At 51.8% G+C, this 17,591-nt stretch overlaps 1 protein-coding gene across 1 annotated transcript in view; it reads left to right on the forward strand.

Annotated features, from left to right (window-relative positions):
* The window catches only part of CSMD2 (CUB and Sushi multiple domains 2), a 278,621-nt gene that overhangs the window by 176,799 nt on the left and 84,231 nt on the right, over positions 1-17,591 (forward strand). Inside the window, exons 18-25 of the mRNA XM_058856609.1 lie at positions 35-222; positions 1,465-1,653; positions 1,944-2,060; positions 4,901-5,116; positions 8,535-8,723; positions 12,091-12,260; positions 13,830-13,986; positions 14,587-14,778. Coding sequence (XP_058712592.1) covers positions 35-222; positions 1,465-1,653; positions 1,944-2,060; positions 4,901-5,116; positions 8,535-8,723; positions 12,091-12,260; positions 13,830-13,986; positions 14,587-14,778 — 1,418 coding nt within the window. The remainder of the gene's footprint in view (positions 1-34; positions 223-1,464; positions 1,654-1,943; positions 2,061-4,900; positions 5,117-8,534; positions 8,724-12,090; positions 12,261-13,829; positions 13,987-14,586; positions 14,779-17,591) is intronic.

Consider the following 17,591-nt stretch of genomic DNA (forward strand, 5'->3'; position numbering starts at 1 on the left):
TTCTGGGGTTTCAGTTTCCTCATGTCCCTTCCAGGTTCAAGACAGAGGTGAATTATGACACTCTGGAGGTGCGGGATGGCCGGTCCTACTCCTCACCCCTTATCGGGGTCTACGACGGCACCCAGGTGCCCCAGTTCTTGATCAGCACCAGCAACCACCTCTACCTCCTGTTCACCACCGACAAGAGCCACTCCGACATCGGCTTCCAGATCCGATATGAAAGTAAGGACACGCTGTTCATGGAATTCCCTGGAATTCCCTGGAATTCCCCGGTCTCCAGCAGCACCTTGGCCTGGCTCAGGGCTGCCTGGGTCTCTTTTTCCTGGTTCCAGGCAGTTCACACTGCTCAAGGACTGGGCAGTGGGAAGCTGCTGCCAGTGGAGGAGCAGTTTCTGCTTTTCCTGGTGTCCCAGACTGGTTTGGCTTGGAAGGAAATTTAAAACCCACAGGCAGGGACAGCTCCTGCTATCCCAGGCTGCTCCAAGCACTGTCCAAGCTGGCCTTGGACACTTCCAGGGATGAGCTTCTCTGGGAAAACCTTCCCAGCCCCTCCCCACCCTCACAGGGAAGAATTCCTTCTCAATATCCCACCCAAATCTCCCCTTTTGCAGTCTGAAGCCATTCCTCCTCTGGTTGTTTGTAGAAGCTTTTATTTTTATTTTAGCATCTGCAGAATATTCTTGATTTTAGGAGGCAGAGCTGAGCTCACAGAATTGGAATATCCAGAGTTGTATCCCACAGGGATCGTGGAGTCCAGCTCCTGGTCCTGCACAGGACAGGCCCAAGAATCCCCTACCAGCTCCCATCTCCATTTCCTCCTCTCACTTTGGGGATTTTCCTCTCTCCATCCTCTTGCTTTGGGGATTTTCCTCTCTCCATTTCCTCCTCTCACTTTGAGGATTTTCCTCTCTCCATCCTCTCACTTTGGGGATTTTCCTCTCTCCATCCTCTCACTTTGAGGATTTTCCTCTCTCCATCCTCTCACTCTTGGGATTTTCCTCTCTCCATTTCCTCCTCTCACTTTGAGGATTTTCCTCTCTCCTTTTCCTCCTCTCACTTTTGGGATTTTCCTCTCTCCATTTCTTCCTCTCACTTTGGGGATTTTCCTCTCTCCATTTCCTTCTCTCACTTTGAGGATTTTCCTCTCTCCATCCTCTTGCTTTGGGGATTTTCCTCTCTTCATTTTCCCCCCTCCCTTGGAGGAATTCCTTCTCTCCATCCCCTCATTTTGGGGAATTTCCTCTCTCCATCCTTTCACTTTGAGGCTTTTCCTCTCCCCATTTCCTCTTCTCACTTGGAGGTTTTTCCTCTCTGCATCCCCTCCCTTTGGGAATTCCCTGTCTCCCTTTCACGCTCAGACTGTGGGGGTGTCCAGCAGGGTGTGGAAGGGTGGTGTGGGTGGGCTGTGCTCCCCCTGGGCTGCAGGGTGCCCTGGCTGAGGGCTGTGTCCCTGTCCTCTGTCAGCTGTGAAGCTGCAGTCCGACCACTGCCTGGATCCAGGGATCCCGGTGAACGGGCAGCGCCACGGCAACGATTTCTACGTGGGAGCCCTGGTGACGTTCAGCTGTGACCCCGGCTACACCCTGAGCGACAGCGAGGCCCTGGAGTGCGAGCCCAACTTCCAGTGGAGCCGGCCCCTGCCCAGCTGTGAGGGTGAGGAAACCTCTGCACGCCCTTGCCTTGCCAAAGCAGCGGCTGGAAAGCTCCCGGTGCCATTTAATCCATGGATTTTCTTGGGTTGATGGATGGGTTTTGTTGGAGTTTGACCAACAAAACCCAGTTTGGGTTGATTGGATTTTGGGTTGATCGGTCTCTTTGGTGGGATTTTCCTGGGCTGGGTTTTGGTTTTCCTTTTTCCTCCCGGCTTGTGAAAGATTCTGGATTATTGAATTCTTTTACTCCTTTTTTTTTTTTTTTTTTTTTTTTTTTTTTGGTGTTTTTAGCTCTCTGTGGGGGCTACATCCGTGGCTCCAGTGGCACCATCCTCTCCCCAGGCTTCCCTGATTTTTATCCCAACAACCTGAACTGCACGTGGACGATAGAAACATCCCATGGGAAAGGTGAGACACCTTGGGCGTGCTTGGAGAGGACTGAGGGTGGTGGGCAGGGAGAGAGAAACTTTTCCCTCTGGGATCCAAGAGTTCCTCTCAGGAATTCCATTGTCCCTGGACAAGATCAAGAGGGTTTTGATGTCACCTCTTCATCCTTTTGAAGTGGAGAAGGGAAAATCCTTCTCATCAAACGGGGCCTGTGCTCTGTGTTATCTCCTGATCCAGACCTTTGTGGCTCTATGCTGAAAGTCAGGATGTGGCTGGATATAGATCCAGATATCCTGAAAATCATTCCCTGGGTGCTGTCCCTGTCACAGAGAGGGATCTGCCCCTCCTGAGGGATTTATGGAGGTGTTCAGCTCCTTCCCTCCAAGGTTTCTGGGAACATCTCCCACATGGTCAATGCACGAGTCCTGGAATTGCCCCAGCTGCTCTAACAATTATTTCCCTCTGACACTTTATGGATTCCCAGGCTATACAAATGGAGTTTAAAAGCAGCTGACTTTTAAAGGTATTTAAATGCCTAAAGAGAGGCCATTATTTTTAATCTCACTGCTTCAAAGTGATTTCTTTCCCCTCTAATTTGTTTTGCTGTTTTTTCTGCAGAGAAGGCGGGGGGAGAAATTAAAAGCCCAGCCCTGTGTTTGCAGAGATGTTCTGTGCCACAGTAAATTGCAGAGCAGAACAAAGGTTTAATTGGTCACAAATCCTTTAAAATGAGTTCATAATTAGCCCTTTTTGCTACAGTTACACAGTGCTGGAGGAGCCTCATGCTGGAGGAGCCTCATGCCCTCTGCTTGGAGTTTTCACCTTACAAAACTTGGAGTTTGGGCATGTTCTCCAGGATAACTGAATTATTCTAGTGCTGATTCCAGAGGAGTGATGCTATTTCTGTTCCTTAGGCTGGGTTTGCTAAAGCTGAGGGTATAAATTTGCTGTCGGGGGAGAATTAAAGTAATTTTGCATTCCCCACATCCCACTTCTCAGGTCAGGTCTATTTCTGGTTTGTGCTTCTGGTAGGAATAGCAAACATTTGGAAACTCTTGGAAGTTTCCTGCATTTGTGGAATTTTGCAGGGGGAAAAGAGCTAGACTAACATGTTCTCTACAGAATGGATATAAAGAAGGAATTGTGAAAGTCAGTCCTAAGCTTTGGGTCATAAAAATCCTTCTGGGACACTGAAGGGCAGTGAGGTGCTGCAGAGGGATAAAGGTTGGGATGATCCCATGATTCCTTCATTCCCAGTCCCATGGGAAATGCTCCTCATTGGTTTCCAGCCTCTCTGACCTTCACTTCTGGGAAGGGAACTGCTCTGTGTGAGCAGCAAACCTTCAGGAAGCACCCAGGGATGAATAAAGGGAATATTCAGCTGGAATTTGATGTTGTGGCGTTGGATATTGGATCTCCAGAGCATCCCCCGATCTCCAGGATGGCCTTATCCTGATCTCCAGAAATTAATAGGGAATTAATGGGCAGTGAGGATGAGACTCTTCCTCTGGGATTTATTTGCAGGTTTCCTGCTGATTCTTTGGGATGCTGTATTTTGGGAATGGTGGGATGCAGATCCAACCCTTGGGATGTGAATTATTGGGTTAAATTAAATAAGCTGGTCAGGCCAAGCAGGGATCTCTCCCAAAGCTCCATTTCCATCCTTGGGTTTGCCTGGAGGAGTCTGTGTCTCTCCAGAGGGGTTCTGAACCGGATAAATCCCAATCCCACATGAGCAGGGCCTCAGGAGCCTGCCCTGGATGCTCCAAGAGCTGGCAGATCAGGATGGGAAAATCCATCTATATGCAAAGAGGCTTTTTATTGCTTGGCATCTCCTTGCCTTGTTAAGTCAGTGTGACAATGCTGTGACAAAGTTCCTGAGCTCAGATCCTGCCTGCCTCTGCTCTCACTGCCGATTTCTGTTGATTTTTTTTTTTTTTTCTAGTTTTATTTCCAAGCTGGAATTATTTTCCAGAGAATAAGTGTTTCTAATGGTGTTTGAATTCCAGCATGAAAAATCACCTCGCTGGAGGCTCCTGCAGGAGCCTGAAGTGCTTCCCATTGTGTGTCTGGAGGTGTGAAGGGGACTTTAAGTAATCCATTACTCCTCTCTGGCTCATTTACAAATGCAGCAAGGTCACAGCCTTCTCCCCAAATGTTTCAAAACCTTCAAATTGAATTTGGGAGGAAGAGGCAAAATAGTTTTGCTGGTTTGGGCCAGGATTTCTGTGGCTGGAGCTGTTGTGGGGTTTATTTTGGGCAAGAAAAGGTGAATAAAAGTAGGGTTTTTCTTGGATCAAGCTGGTCCAGGGGAAGGTGTCCCTTCCCATGGTAGGGGTATGGAATAAGACAATTTTTAAGGTCATTCCCACCCAAATCATTCCATGATTCATGATTCTCTGATTCAGCGCAATGTAGGAAGGTCCTTGCAGCTGCACCACTGACACACTTCTGGAAAAACCTCCCTGACCTTGAGGCTGGGCTTAAATCCTATTTTTCTAGGCAGGAATTCCTTTTGGAACATGATTGTTTTCCAGCTCTCCCAGCTCCAGCCCTACTGCTCTTGCTCTCCATTTAAAAGCCAGCACTTCTATAATAAAAAGCTTCCTCAGCCACTGCTCTGTCCCTGGAGCAGATTTGTGTCATCCCTGACAAGGACACAAGAATCCGATATTTCCAGGGCCTGTCCCTGCTCTGGGCCTGGTACCACACCCAGGCTTTAGAGTTTTTATCTATTTCATTTCTAACGTAACAAAATCCTTGATTTCAGTGTGATTTCCCCCTGCTGTTGGTGGGGAGCAGGGCTTGGGCGCTGGGAATGCTGTGGGGTGACTCCTCCTGTGTTTTTCCCCCCTCTGCAGGTGTGTTCTTCACCTTCCACACGTTCCACCTGGAGAATGGCCACGATTACCTGCTGATCACCGAGAACTCCAGCTTTGCCCAGCCCCTGAAGCAGCTGACGGGGTCCCAGCTGCCAGCCCCGCTCAGTGCAGGGCTCTTCGGGAACTTCTCAGCCCAGATCCGCTTCATCTCCGACTTCTCCATGTCCTATGAGGGCTTTAACATCACCTTCTCAGGTGAGAACAGCTGCCCAAAGCCTGCCTTCCTTCCTTCCTTCCTTCCTTCCTTCCTTCCTTCCTTCCTTCCTTCCTTCCTTCCTTCCTTCCTTCCTTCCTTCCTTCCTTCCTTCCTTCCTTCCTTCCTTCCTTCCTTCCTTCCTTCCTTCCTTCCTTCCTTCCTTCCTTCCTTCCTTCCTTCCTTCCTTCCTTCCTTCCTTCCTTCCTTCCTTCCTTCCTTCCTTCCTTCCTTCCTCCCTTCCTCCCTTCCTCCCTTCCTCCCTTCCTCCCTTCCTCCCTTCCTCCCTTCCTCCCTTCCTCCCTTCCTTCCCCTCCCTCCCTTCCTTCCCTCCTCCCCACCCAATCCTCCACTATCCCAGATTGCTCCAGCCTGGCCTTAGACACTTACAGGGATGGGCCACCCCTTCTCTGGGGTGCCAGGGCCTCCCAGTAAAATCCTGGGAATAATTTTCCATTAATTTGGGTCACTCCTTTTGTCACCCAGTAAATTATCCCAGTATTAAACCCCAGTGTGTCCCAAGAATTTTTCCCAATGTGTCCCAAGAAATATTCCCCTTGCAGCCCCCAGATAGCCAGGGTGAACAGTTCTGTCTGTCCTGGGCTGGATAACAGGAATGGACTCACTGGAATTAAATCCAGGTGTTGCTGTCTTCCTCCTCACTCTCATCTTCCTTGCTCTGCTTAGGGACAATTTCAGCTCAGGATTTTGGGGAAATGCTGTCCCACTTTCTCCAAACCTCTTCCCTGTTTTTAGAGGAAAATCTCTGCATCAGGCCCAGCATTTCCAGCGCAGGGACAGTCAGGATCCTTTGGAAGCAGCAGGGAGCAATCTGGAGTGCTTGGATAAGGAGCAGGGCTGGTCACTCCCATTGTCCTCCTTTCACCTCCGGCTCATTGCTCCCCTTGGGTGCTCCTGCAGTGACCATCCTGTGCCTGCAGCCTGTCCTGGATGTGCCTCTGCCATGGAGCCAGGCTGGGACAGCTGGGAATGTCCAGCTGGGAGAGGAGAAGCTCCAGGAAGAGCTCAGAGCCCCTTGCAGGGCCTGCAGGGGCTCCAGGAGAGCTGGAGAGGGGCTGGGGACAGGGGATGGAGGGACAGGACACAGGGAATGGCTTTAAACTGGGAAAGAGGAGAGATCTGGGTGGGATATTGGGAAGAAACTCCTCCCTGTGAGGGTGAGGGGCTGGAATGGGTTTCCCAGAACAGCTGTGGCTGTCCCTGGATCCCTGGAAGTGCCCAAGACCAGGCTGGACAGGGCTGGGAGCAGCCTGGGACAGTGGAAAGTGTCCCTGCCCATGGCAGGGGGTGGCACTGGATGATTCTTGGTGTCCCTTCCCACCCAAACCATTCCATGATTTTAACACACACCTGGCATATCCCAGACTGGGTTTCCATGATCCCACTGGCACTTCCAGGGAACTGAAAATGCATTTTCCCTGGCTGGGCTGGCTCAGCTGCTCTGCTGTGGTACCAGATGGGAGCCCTGTCCTGCTGCAGGAACCCAGCAGGGCTCTGAGGGATCCAGATTTCCCTGACTCCAGGAGTCAGGAGGAGGCTGAGGGAAATAATTCCTCCCAAGAGAAGTTCTAGCAATCCCATGCTGAACTGTGCTCGCTGAACCATCATGGTGATGGTGGCTTTGAGTGGGTGTGGTGATCCAAAATGCAGATTTTTCAAAGGAAATTCTGATTTTCAGCAGTTGTCAGAAGGAGCATGGGGACTTGGGGAGGGACCCAAAAAAGGGACATGTGGCAGTACAGGGCAGCTGATGGCACTGGGGTAGCCTCTGGTTGAGGGGCAGGAGGTGTTGGACTGTGTCCTCTGGGCTGGAGTCCTCCAAATGACTCCCGAGTGCTCCCATTCCAGGGAATGTCAGTCTTTGCTGCCTGAGTGCCCCAGAAGCCATTCCCTACAACAATCAGTGCTTTATTGCAGCAGGAGCTTTATTGCACTGCTGCTGCTCTTGCCTCTGTCCCTGTGTCCTTTCCAGTCCTGAGCTGCCAGTTCAGCACCCAGGGAAGGAGAAAAATTCCCATTTTTCCTGTGGAGCTTGGTCTGGCACCCTCTCTGATGGGCAGAGCTGTTGCCATAGATGCAGCTGAAACCTGGTTCCCAGTGCCTTTGTTCCTGGCCTCTGAAGTCAGGGATTTGCATGTGGAAACCAGTCAGAAAATTTCCAATTAACTCCCATTTTGATGAGGGGAAAATGGCTTTTTGCCTTTCAAAAGCTCGCCTCTAATTATAACTCTCATTTTCAGTGTATTTCAAGGCTTCTTTCCTATCTTGGAAAGTAAAACCAGGAGTCAGTTCTATTTTTAGCTTCCTTTACATATATATATGTTAATGTACAGGCTTTGGACTTGGAGATTTTTCCAAAAACACCCTCAGAAGAGTTTTCCTTCAAGCTGGGTTAGGGTCAGAGACATGAGTTTGGCTGTTGGCTGAAATCCTACGTGACCTTTCTTGGAGCAGCAGTTTCAGTGTCCTGCATTCCCTGAACAGGATCATCCATTTCCAGGATTAGAAATGGAGAGGCAGCAGAAATCCCATCCGGATCAATCCATCCTCACTGGGCTGCAGCAGAAGGACAGTGACAAATCCCCATCCCCACTGATGTCCCTGTGACAGGAATTAGGACCTGTTGCCTTAGGAGGTGGTTGGGTTGGGATCCAGCTGCTGGGAGGGAGGGTGAAATCCAGGTGGGTTTACATGGCTTAGAATCCTCGTGGATTCACCTGGGGGGTGAAATCCAGGTGGGTTTTCATGGCTTAGAATCCTCATGGGTTCATTGCAGTTGGATCAAAGCTCAGAGCTCCTTTGGTTCCTCATGTCCTCTCTAGAGAGTACAGAACCCCTATGTTTTAGGTTGAGGGGTGGAATCCAGGTGGGTTTTCATGGCTCAGACTGGATTCCATCCTCATGGATTCAGTGCAGCTGGATCAAAGCTCAGAGCTCCCTTGGTTCCTCATGTCCTCTCTAGAGAGGAAAGAACCCCTGAATTTTAGGATGGGAGTGAAATCCCAGGTGGATTTTCATGGCTTAGAATCCTCATAGGTTCACTTAAGGGGTGAAATCCAGGTGGATTTTCATGGCTTAGAATTGTCATGGATTCACTTGGGGGGTGAAATCCAGGTGGGTTTTCATGGCTCAAACTGGATTCCATCCTCATGGATTCATTGCACCTGGGTCAAAGCTCAGAGCTCCCTTGGTTCCTCATGTCCTCTCTAGAGAGGACAGAGCCCCTGAGTTTTAGGATAGGAGTGAAATCCAGGTGGGTTTTCATGGCTTAGAATCCTGATGGGTTCAGTGCAGCTGGATCAAAGCTCAGAGCTCCCTTGGTTCCTCGTGTCCTCTCTGGGGAGGATGGACTCAAAAGTGCCCCCCTGCCATCCCATAAAATCCATTTATCCCCTCCAGAATATGACTTGGAGCCGTGTGATGAGCCAGAAGTGCCGGCCTACAGCATCAGGAAAGGGCTGCAGTTCGGAGTGGGGGACGTGCTGACCTTCTCCTGCTTCCCGGGGTACCGGCTGGAGGGAGCATCCCGGATCACCTGCCTGGGCGGGAGACGGCGTGTGTGGAGTTCGCCTCTGCCAAGGTGTGTTGGTAGGTGGTCATGTGCTTTCATTTTGCTTGGCTGGTCCCGCTGTGCTGCACTCTTGAGGTGGGCAGGGATGGATGGAAACACCCCTGGGGTGGGTGGGTGACATCCCTTGGCATGGGTGACATCCCTGGGGTGGATGGGTGACACCCCTGGTGTGGATGGGTGACATCCCTGGTGTGGATGTGTGACATCCCCCAGGATGGGTGACATCCCCTTGGGTGGATGGGTGACATCCCTTGGCATGGGTGACATCCCCTTGGGTGGATGAGTGACATCCCCTAGGACGGGTGTCATCCCCTGGGGTGGATGGGTGACATTCTGTAGGGTGGGTGACATCCCTGGGGTGAGTGGGTGACATTCCATGGGGTGGAAGGTGACATCCCAGGGGTGGATGGGTGACATCCTCTGGGGTGGAAGGGTGACATCCCCCAGGATGGGTGACATCCCTTGGCATGGGTGACATCCCTGGGGTGGAAGGGTGACATTCCGTGGGGTGGGTGACATTCTGTTGGGTGAATGGGTGACATTCCTGGGGTGGATGGGTGACATCCCTGGCGTGGGTGTGTGACATCCCTTGGCATGGGTGACATTCCTGGGGTGGATGGGTGACATTCCTGGGGTGGATGAGTGACATCCCTGGGGTGGATGTGTGACATCCCTTGGCATGGGTGACATCCCTGGGATGGGTGACATTCCCTGGGATGGGTGACATCCCTGGGGTGGGTGACATCCCTGGGGTGGGTGACATCCCTGGGGTGGAAGGGTGACATCCCTCAGGATGGGATCTTGGGGCATCTGGAGCAGGGATGGGGGAGAAGCAGCTGGAAGGAGCTTCCAGCCCTGCAGGAGGGCTCAGTGCCCTCCCCAGCTGGGCACAGGGGGGTGACACATCCCCAGGAGGTGACAGAGCCCCGTGTGCCCCACCCCAAGCCAGTGATTCCAGAGCTGCTCCTCCCTTTTGAGGCAGTTCCTGCCGGGTCTGAGGTGTTCCCCCTTAGAATTACAGAGTGCTGTAATCTCCATATCCAGGCAAACAGAAAATAAAAAATAAAAGGATGTGTCTGGGAAACCCCCTGGCTTTGACCTCGCTCTCCCTTGTTCTCCACATGTTTCTTACACCTTTCCCTCCTGACCACTGCAGGTCCCCTTTTAGCCCCTCCAGCCATTGTTTGTACTGATAAATCAGTAAATCCAGGGGTAGAGGAGGGGAAGGATTGATCTGCAGCATGGAGCTGGCTCCTGGTGCTGCTGGGGTGCAGAACTCTCACCTGGCAGGGATGGGGAGTGTGACACAACAGGGGCACAAGTTTGGGAGGAAGGATGCTCCAGGCCTTGGGAAAAACATGCCATATGTTTTTTTTGGTGTATAATTTCAACAGGACATTGTTCCCAGCTCTGCTCACCCAGAGCCTGAGGGATTCCTTCAGATCAAGCAGGGCAGGGCCAGACCTGCTCAGGAGATTGTCCTGAGCTCTGGGTGACTTTGAGGGCCATTGCAGGGCAAAGCTCCCCACCAGAGCCAGCTGCTGCCTGCTCCCAACCTGTGCTGCTGAATTTCCCAGTGCTGCTGAGCTCTGAGGCCTCATCCTGCTGGGACAGGCAGCCTCTTCAGGGCAGGAATGACAATCAGGCTGCAGATAAAGCTCATCAGGGGAATGAGAATTAAAAAAATATCATTTACAGAGCTTTAAACTCAAGCCTGAGACAGCAGCACTAAGTGACACTCTGGCTGCTCTTCCCTGGCTTGGAATTAACAGCTTGGGTTTATCATAACAGGGCAAACCCAGGGCTGATGGCCCAGAGCTCTGTGGCAGGGTGACAGCTCTGTCACAGTGTCCCCACCGCCTGCTCAGATCTGCCTGGATAGGGATGGAAATGGGAGACTGCCTCAGAAAGATCACAGGAGATTTAATTGCTTTTCCAGACACTCTGTATTCATCTCCTGTCCTAGAGATGGTCAGGGAGAGCTGAAAGAGGGTTTTGTTCCTTTCTCCAATCCCTCTGGCCAGGACAGCTCCCTGAGATGTCCCCAGCATCATCCCTGGGGATTCTGTGCCAAAATCCTGCTTTTCATCCATGGCAAGCACAGAGGACAAAGTCACCTCCAAAGGGCCTCCTCTGGGTGCATCTGCTGCTGCCTCCTTCCTCAAAACCCTTCCCTGGAGTGGCAGCAGAGCCACTGGGATGGTTCCCTCAGCTCCAGGAGCTGTGGGGGCTCAGGGACACGAGGTTGATACCAAAAATTGCTCTGGGAGGACTTTGGAATGACTGTCCCCAGCCCTGCCTGTACCAGAGGAGCAGGCAGCCAGTGTTTGACAGCAGAAAATCTTGCAGGGTAAACAGGCTGGGAAAACAGTGACTCACGGCTCACTCGTGTGGGAGCTCGGCAGGAGGAACAGAAAATCCTCAGCATGGGGTTGTTCAGAGGCAGATCCACACAAATTCATACGGATTCACACAGATTTCTGCTGATTTATACAGATTTCCTACAGATTTCCCACAGATCCATGTAGACTTCACAGAGATTCACACAAATTTCACAGAGATTCACACAGATTTACATTTACACAGACTCCCCACGAATCCCCCCAAATTCCCCCAAATTCCCCCCAAGTTCTCACAGAATCACCACAAATTCCCCACAGATCCCCCCAATTCCCCCAGATTTTGATCCCCCCCAGATTCCCATGTGCTGGGGGGCTGTGGATGTGTGTGACCAACCAGCTGCACTGGGATCCTTGCTGGGATGAGGCTCTTGGAGCTGGTGTTACCCATGGGGGACATCCCTGGGATGCACTGGGATTTCTGTTCCTGCCTTTTGGAGGGAAGATCCACCCACGTCAGTCTGTCTGCTCACTGTGACGTGTCCCCGTGAGTCAGGGACTGTGCCCTCCGAGCTGGGAATGGAGTTGGTGTTTGCCAGATCCAAGTTGTGAGCTCCTCACACCCAGGATAGGCTGAGCCTCCAGAGCTGCCACGCTCTTCCTCCTCTACCCAGGATCCTTCTGCCAAGTTCTGAGGCCCACAGAATCTTCTGACTTCAGGTTTGGCTGGAAGTCAAATGCTCAGAGTAGAGGAAGAAGCAGATCCTGGGTAGATCCACGTGGAATCAGCACAGGTTCCCCCCAGCTTCCCAAAGATTCCCCCCAGATTTACGTTTACCCAGGCTCTGAAGGAGGAGAGAAGCCTGGCTAGGAAAATGTGATGGAAAAGGGGACAGTCTGCAGGTTGTAGTGGATAACAACAGGGAGAAGCCTCTTTCCTTGCTGCTGCAGGAGCAGCTGTGGCCTTCAGAGGAGTCACCTGCATGTGTGGTACAGCCAGAACATGTGTGGGGTCACTGAAATACTCATTTGTGTCCTGCTGCAGCTGAGTGTGGCTCATCCGTGACGGGAACCCAGGGTGTGCTGCTGTCCCCCAACTACCCCCTGAACTACAACAACAACCACGAGTGCATCTACTCCATCCAGAGCCAGCCAGGGAAAGGCATCCAGCTGAAAGCCAGGACCTTCGAGCTGGAGGCAGGAGATGTCCTCAAGGTAATTCTGCCTCGGGTAGTGGAGCTGCTCATGAGAGCAACTAAGTGATCTAAAATTTTAATTAGAGTGACCTCTGGTAAAAGCTGTGTCATCCCAGGGATGCTGCAGTGCCATGGAGTGATTGCTGTGGCAGTTTGGAAGACCAAATTTCCCCCCAGACCAGCTAAACTTCAGCTCTCACCTGTGGAGTTGCGCTCTCATCCATCACAAGTGTGAGGGTTTGAGCATTATTTTAATGCTTTGAAGAATCAAGAATGGTTTGTCCCAAAAAGGGGCTGATTGAAATGCAGAACTCCAGACTCTTCTCAGATTATTCTAGCTCCAGGATTCTGTGGAGGAGGAGACAAATTCAGGCTGAGTTTTTTATTAAGCAAAGGAATGGTTTTGAAGGAGACATTAATATTACAAGGATGTGCTGAGCCATCTTCCCAGGAATGCCTCCGTCCTCACTGAAGTGTCACACTCCAAGAGAGGTGTAATCCAGGTTTCCAGCTCACAAATGACTGGAAAGAGAGAAAGATTTCCTGTTAATGCGAGGAATGTGCTCCTTGTCAGAGGAATTATGTTCTCTCAGCAGGTTTGTCATCAACTGCTCATCTGAGGAAGGTTCCTATCAATCTCCTAGTGAGGAGCTGCTCTTGGTTCTCACAAAAAGAAGAAAAAAATCCCATTTGTGTTTTTTCTTAAATGAGAGCAAATTCAAGGCTCATCTCTGAGTCAGTGTAGGGGGGAAAAAATGGGGTTTTTTTTCCAGTAGCTGCTTCTTGGGAAAGAGAGTTGAGGAGATTCCCTGTGTGCAGAGCAAGTCAGGGGTGAGGAGGAGGAGGGTGCAGATCCTCCAGGGTATAAATCCTGCTCCTCAGGTGGGCAACACTGTGGAGTTCCATCAAGTCAGACTTTTAGTTGAGATCCTGGATGCCAACTCACATTGCCTGAAGGATTTGTCCCTGTTTGCACTGATCACCTGTGGCACAAATCCTGAAGGGTTGGAGCTGCTTTTCCAGCCTGATGCTGGAATTCAGAGTGGGGCTGGTTGTTTCCTTCTGTTTTCCCTCCAGTACCTGGGAGCTCAGTGCCAGGAGCAAATTCCTTGAATCTGAGTACAGTTGACCCCAAATCAGGGCATTTATCAGGATCTGCTGGCTCTTTCCAGGAAGCTGCTCCACCAAAAAAAGCCAAAGGACAGCCCAGGGTGTTGCTGTGAGCAGAACAAAGTGGGAATGGGATGAGGGGTTGTGAGGTGTCTGAAGGGACCTCAGCACATTCTCTCTCCTCATTCTCATTCTGGAATAAATTTCTCAGCATTTCTCTGTTCTAGAGCTCAGTGAAACTGCAGAGAAATCCTGGAATGGTTTGGGTGGGAAGGGACCTTAAGGATCACCCAGTGCCACCCTGTGCCATGGCAGGGACACCTCCCACCATCCCAGGCTGCTCCAAGCCCCATCCAGCCTGCCTTTGGATACTTGCAGGCATCCAGGGGCAGCCACAGCCTCTCTGGGCAGTGAATGGTTTGATCCCTGGAATAGCACAGGAATGGCTTTTCCAGGCTGGATTTCTTGTTCCCCCCAGGTCTACGATGGCACCAACAGCTCTGCCCGGCTGCTGGGCACCTTCAGCCGCTCGGAGCTGCTGGGCACCAGCATCAACAGCACCTCCAGCTCCATGTGGCTGGAATTCATCACTGACACCGCCAACACCAGCAAGGGCTTTGAGCTGCAGTTCTCCAGTGAGTGGCAATCCCATGTGTGCTGGCAATCCCACTGGTCAAGGTGGATTTTTGTGTTTTTGTGTTGTGTGTGAGCAAAGGGTCCTTTCTGTGGTGATCTTGTACCCAAAGTGGAGTTGGTGTGTGAGAGAACACAGAATCCCAGGATCACTGAGGGTGGAAAAGCCTCCTATCCCATCAAGTCCAAGCTGTGCCTGATCCCCACCTTGTCACTGAGTGCCACATGCAGGCAGTCCTTGGACACCTCCAGGGATGGGCACCCCAAACCTCCCTGGGCAGCTCTGAGGCCTGAACACCCTTTCCATGCAGAAATTCCTGCTGATGTCCAACCTGACCCTCCCCTGGCCCAGCTTAAAGCCTTTCCCTCTCCTCCTGTCCCTGTTCCCTGGGATACAATCAAACCTTTCCTGTTGAGGCTGTCACGATCCAGAAATTCAGATCGCAGCTCCAACATGAATTAAAACCCCACTAATTTCCCAATATGCCCCTTTTGGTTCTAAACAAGTGATTTTAAGAAGAAAAACCCACCATGGCTTTGTGTGCAACCCTCCTGACTGTGAAATTCCTGGTGCCAACAGCTGCCCTTCCTCCCTGCTGCAGGTTTTGAGCTCATCAAGTGTGAGGACCCCGGCATCCCCCAGTTTGGGTACAAGGTGCACGACGAGGGACACTTTGCTGGCAGCTCGGTGTCCTTCAGCTGTGACCCTGGCTACACCCTGAGAGGCACCAGGGTGCTGGTGTGCCTGACTGGGGAGAGGAGAGCTTGGGACCAGCCCCTGCCGACCTGTGTGGGTGAGACACCTCCTCCTCCTCCTCCTGCTCCTCCTCCTCCTGCTCCTCCAGGGAGAGATTTCCTTGGATCCCTCCTGCTCCTCCAGGGAGAGATTTCCTTGGATCCCTCCTCCTCCTCCTGCTCCTCCAGGGAGAGATTTCCTTGGATCCCACCTCCTCCTCCTGCTCCTCCAGGGAGAGATTTCCTTGCATCCCACACCCTTGGTCCCTGCTTTGCTCATCCACTCACATTAACTCTGCTCTTGGTTGCATCTGCACTAATGAAGTTGTGGTGAGTGTGGTGAGGGTACTCGGGATGGAGACACCTCCTGCTCCAACACTCTCCAGGCTGGAATTTCCTTGGATACCCCAGCCTGACCATTTTTTGTCCTTGCTTGGCTGATCCATTGACATTAATTCTGCTACTAATTACCCCCATCTGCACTAATTAAGTTGTGGTGAGGATCCTCTGTGAGGCATCTCAAGATGGAGACACCTCGTGCTCCTCCAAAACCTCCAGGAAATTATTTCCTTGTGGATTCCGTGCTCTTTGTTGATCCACTGACATTAACTCTGCTGTTAATTGCATCTGCACTAATTAAGTTGTGTGTGGTAAGGCCCCTTGAGATGGAGACACCTCCTCCTCCGCCAGAACTTCCAGGAAGTGATTTCCTTGGATCCCACACCCTCACCACCTTCTGTCCCTGCTTTGCTCATCCATGTCACACTAACTCTCGTATTAATTGTATCTGAACTAATTAACTTGTGGTGAGTGTGGTGAGGATCCAACATGAGGCATCTTGAGATGGAGGCAACCTCCTGCTCCTCCAAAACCTCCAGGAAGTGATTTCCTTGTGGATTCCCCACCCTGACCACCCTTTCCCTGCTTTGCTGATCCGTTGACATTAACTCTGCTATTAATTGCCCATCTGCACTAATTAATGTGGTGAAGATCCTGTGTGAGATGGAGAGCACCTGAAGCAGCTTTAACATGAAATGCTTTGCCCTAAACACACGTTTGATAAGGGTTTTGTGCTTCCTTGTGCTTTTCCAGCCCTTGTCCTTTCACTCTGGATGTGTTGAAGTGAGTGGCACCTGCTGATAGTGACATCAATGTGTGTCCTGGCATGTGACAGCTCAGAGCCAGGTTTATTTGAGAGCTGCCTGACATCTGATCCCATCCCCAGACATTCCAATTCCCTTTGCTGTCCCGGTTTGGAGTACAGGTGTCTGCTAGGGAGGGCAGGAGCCCCCCTTGGAACAAAAATGTAGACCCTCTCCCTCTGAATTACTGTAGTTCTGAAATCAAGGGGCTCTCAGGCAGAGATTTGGGGACAGGAATAACAGTTCTTTACCAGTCAACAAAACAGAACCAGGGGCCCTGTGACAGCTTTCTCAGCTGAGATGGGAAGGGATGGAGGAGAGGCTTTGTTTCACAAACCCCCTCGGGCGGGCAGTGCCAGTGCTCCTGCAGGGCTCTGAGGAACAGTCAGCTGGAACAGCAGGGATGAGCTGAGATCCTGGGCTGGTGGAACAGCAGGGATGAGCTGAGATCCTGGGCTGGTGGAACAGCAGGAATGAGCTGAGATCCTGGGCTGGTGGAACAGCAGGAATGAGCTGAGATCCTGGGCTGGTGGAACAGCAGGAATGAGCTGAGATCCTGGGCTGGTGGATGAGGTGGATCAGCAGGGAAGAGCTGAGATCCTGGGCTGCTGGAACAGCAGGGATGAGCTGAGATCCTGGGCTGGTGGATGAGGTGGATCAGCAGGGATGAGCTGAGATCTCAGGATGGTGGCTGAGGTGGAACAGCAGGGATGAGCTGAGATCCTGGGCTGGTGGAACAGCAGGGATGAGCTGAGATCTCGGGATGGTGGCTGAGGTGGAACAGCAGGGATGAGCTGAGATCCTGGGCTGGTGGAACAGCAGGGATGAGCTGTGATCCTGGGCTGGTGGATCAGCAGGGATGAGCTGAGATCCTGGGCTGGTGGATGAGGTAGATCAGCAGGGATGAGCTGAGATCCTGGGCTGGTGGAACAGCAGGGATGAGCTGAGATCCTGGGCTGGTGGATGAGGTAGATCAGCAGGGATGAGCTGAGATCCTGGGCTGGTGGATCAGCAGGGATGAGCTGAGATCCTGGGCTGGTGGATGAGGTGGAACAGCAGGGATGAGCTGAGATCCCGGGATGGTGGATGAGGTGGATCAGCAGGGATGAGCTGAGATCCCGGGCCGGTGTCTGAGGTGGATCAGCAGCTCCGCAGCAGTGCCTGGCACTGCCACACGTCCCGGCAGGACAGGGGGTGCGAGGCCACCAACAAAGAGGGAAGAAGGAGAAGAAGCAGCAGCTCTGTCTGGGTGATGGTGAGATTCCCTTCAACAAAACTGCAACAGCTCCCAGCAAGAGTTCTGCTCTGAAGCTGCAGAAAGCAGCCAGCCCAAGCTGCCCCCACTGTCCCTTTTTCCTGTCCCCCTTCCCCCTGGGCCCAGCCGAACTCTTTGTGTTTCAAAAGCACCCAACAAGTACCAGCAGTCAGATTTTCCCTGCCACCAGAGGTAAAAATTCCATAGGTGAGCCAGAACGAAAGGAAGGACACTTAACCTCCAACACTAAGTCCCAAATTCCCTTTCACCTGCAGCTCTTCCTGCTTGGAAAATTCTGATTTGGGGTTTTGTGTGTTAAATGAATGAGGCTGATCCCTGATTCCTGATCCTGATCCTGATTCCAACTTCCAGAGAAGTTGTTGGACACTGAGTCCTCTGTGAGATCTCCACGCCCAGGGATGTGCTCAGCCCCTGGCACTCGCTGTTCTCTCTCCCAGGAGGCAGGACTATTCCT

Source organism: Poecile atricapillus, chromosome 24, assembly GCF_030490865.1.
Source record: "Poecile atricapillus isolate bPoeAtr1 chromosome 24, bPoeAtr1.hap1, whole genome shotgun sequence".
NCBI lineage: Eukaryota > Metazoa > Chordata > Aves > Passeriformes > Paridae > Poecile > Poecile atricapillus.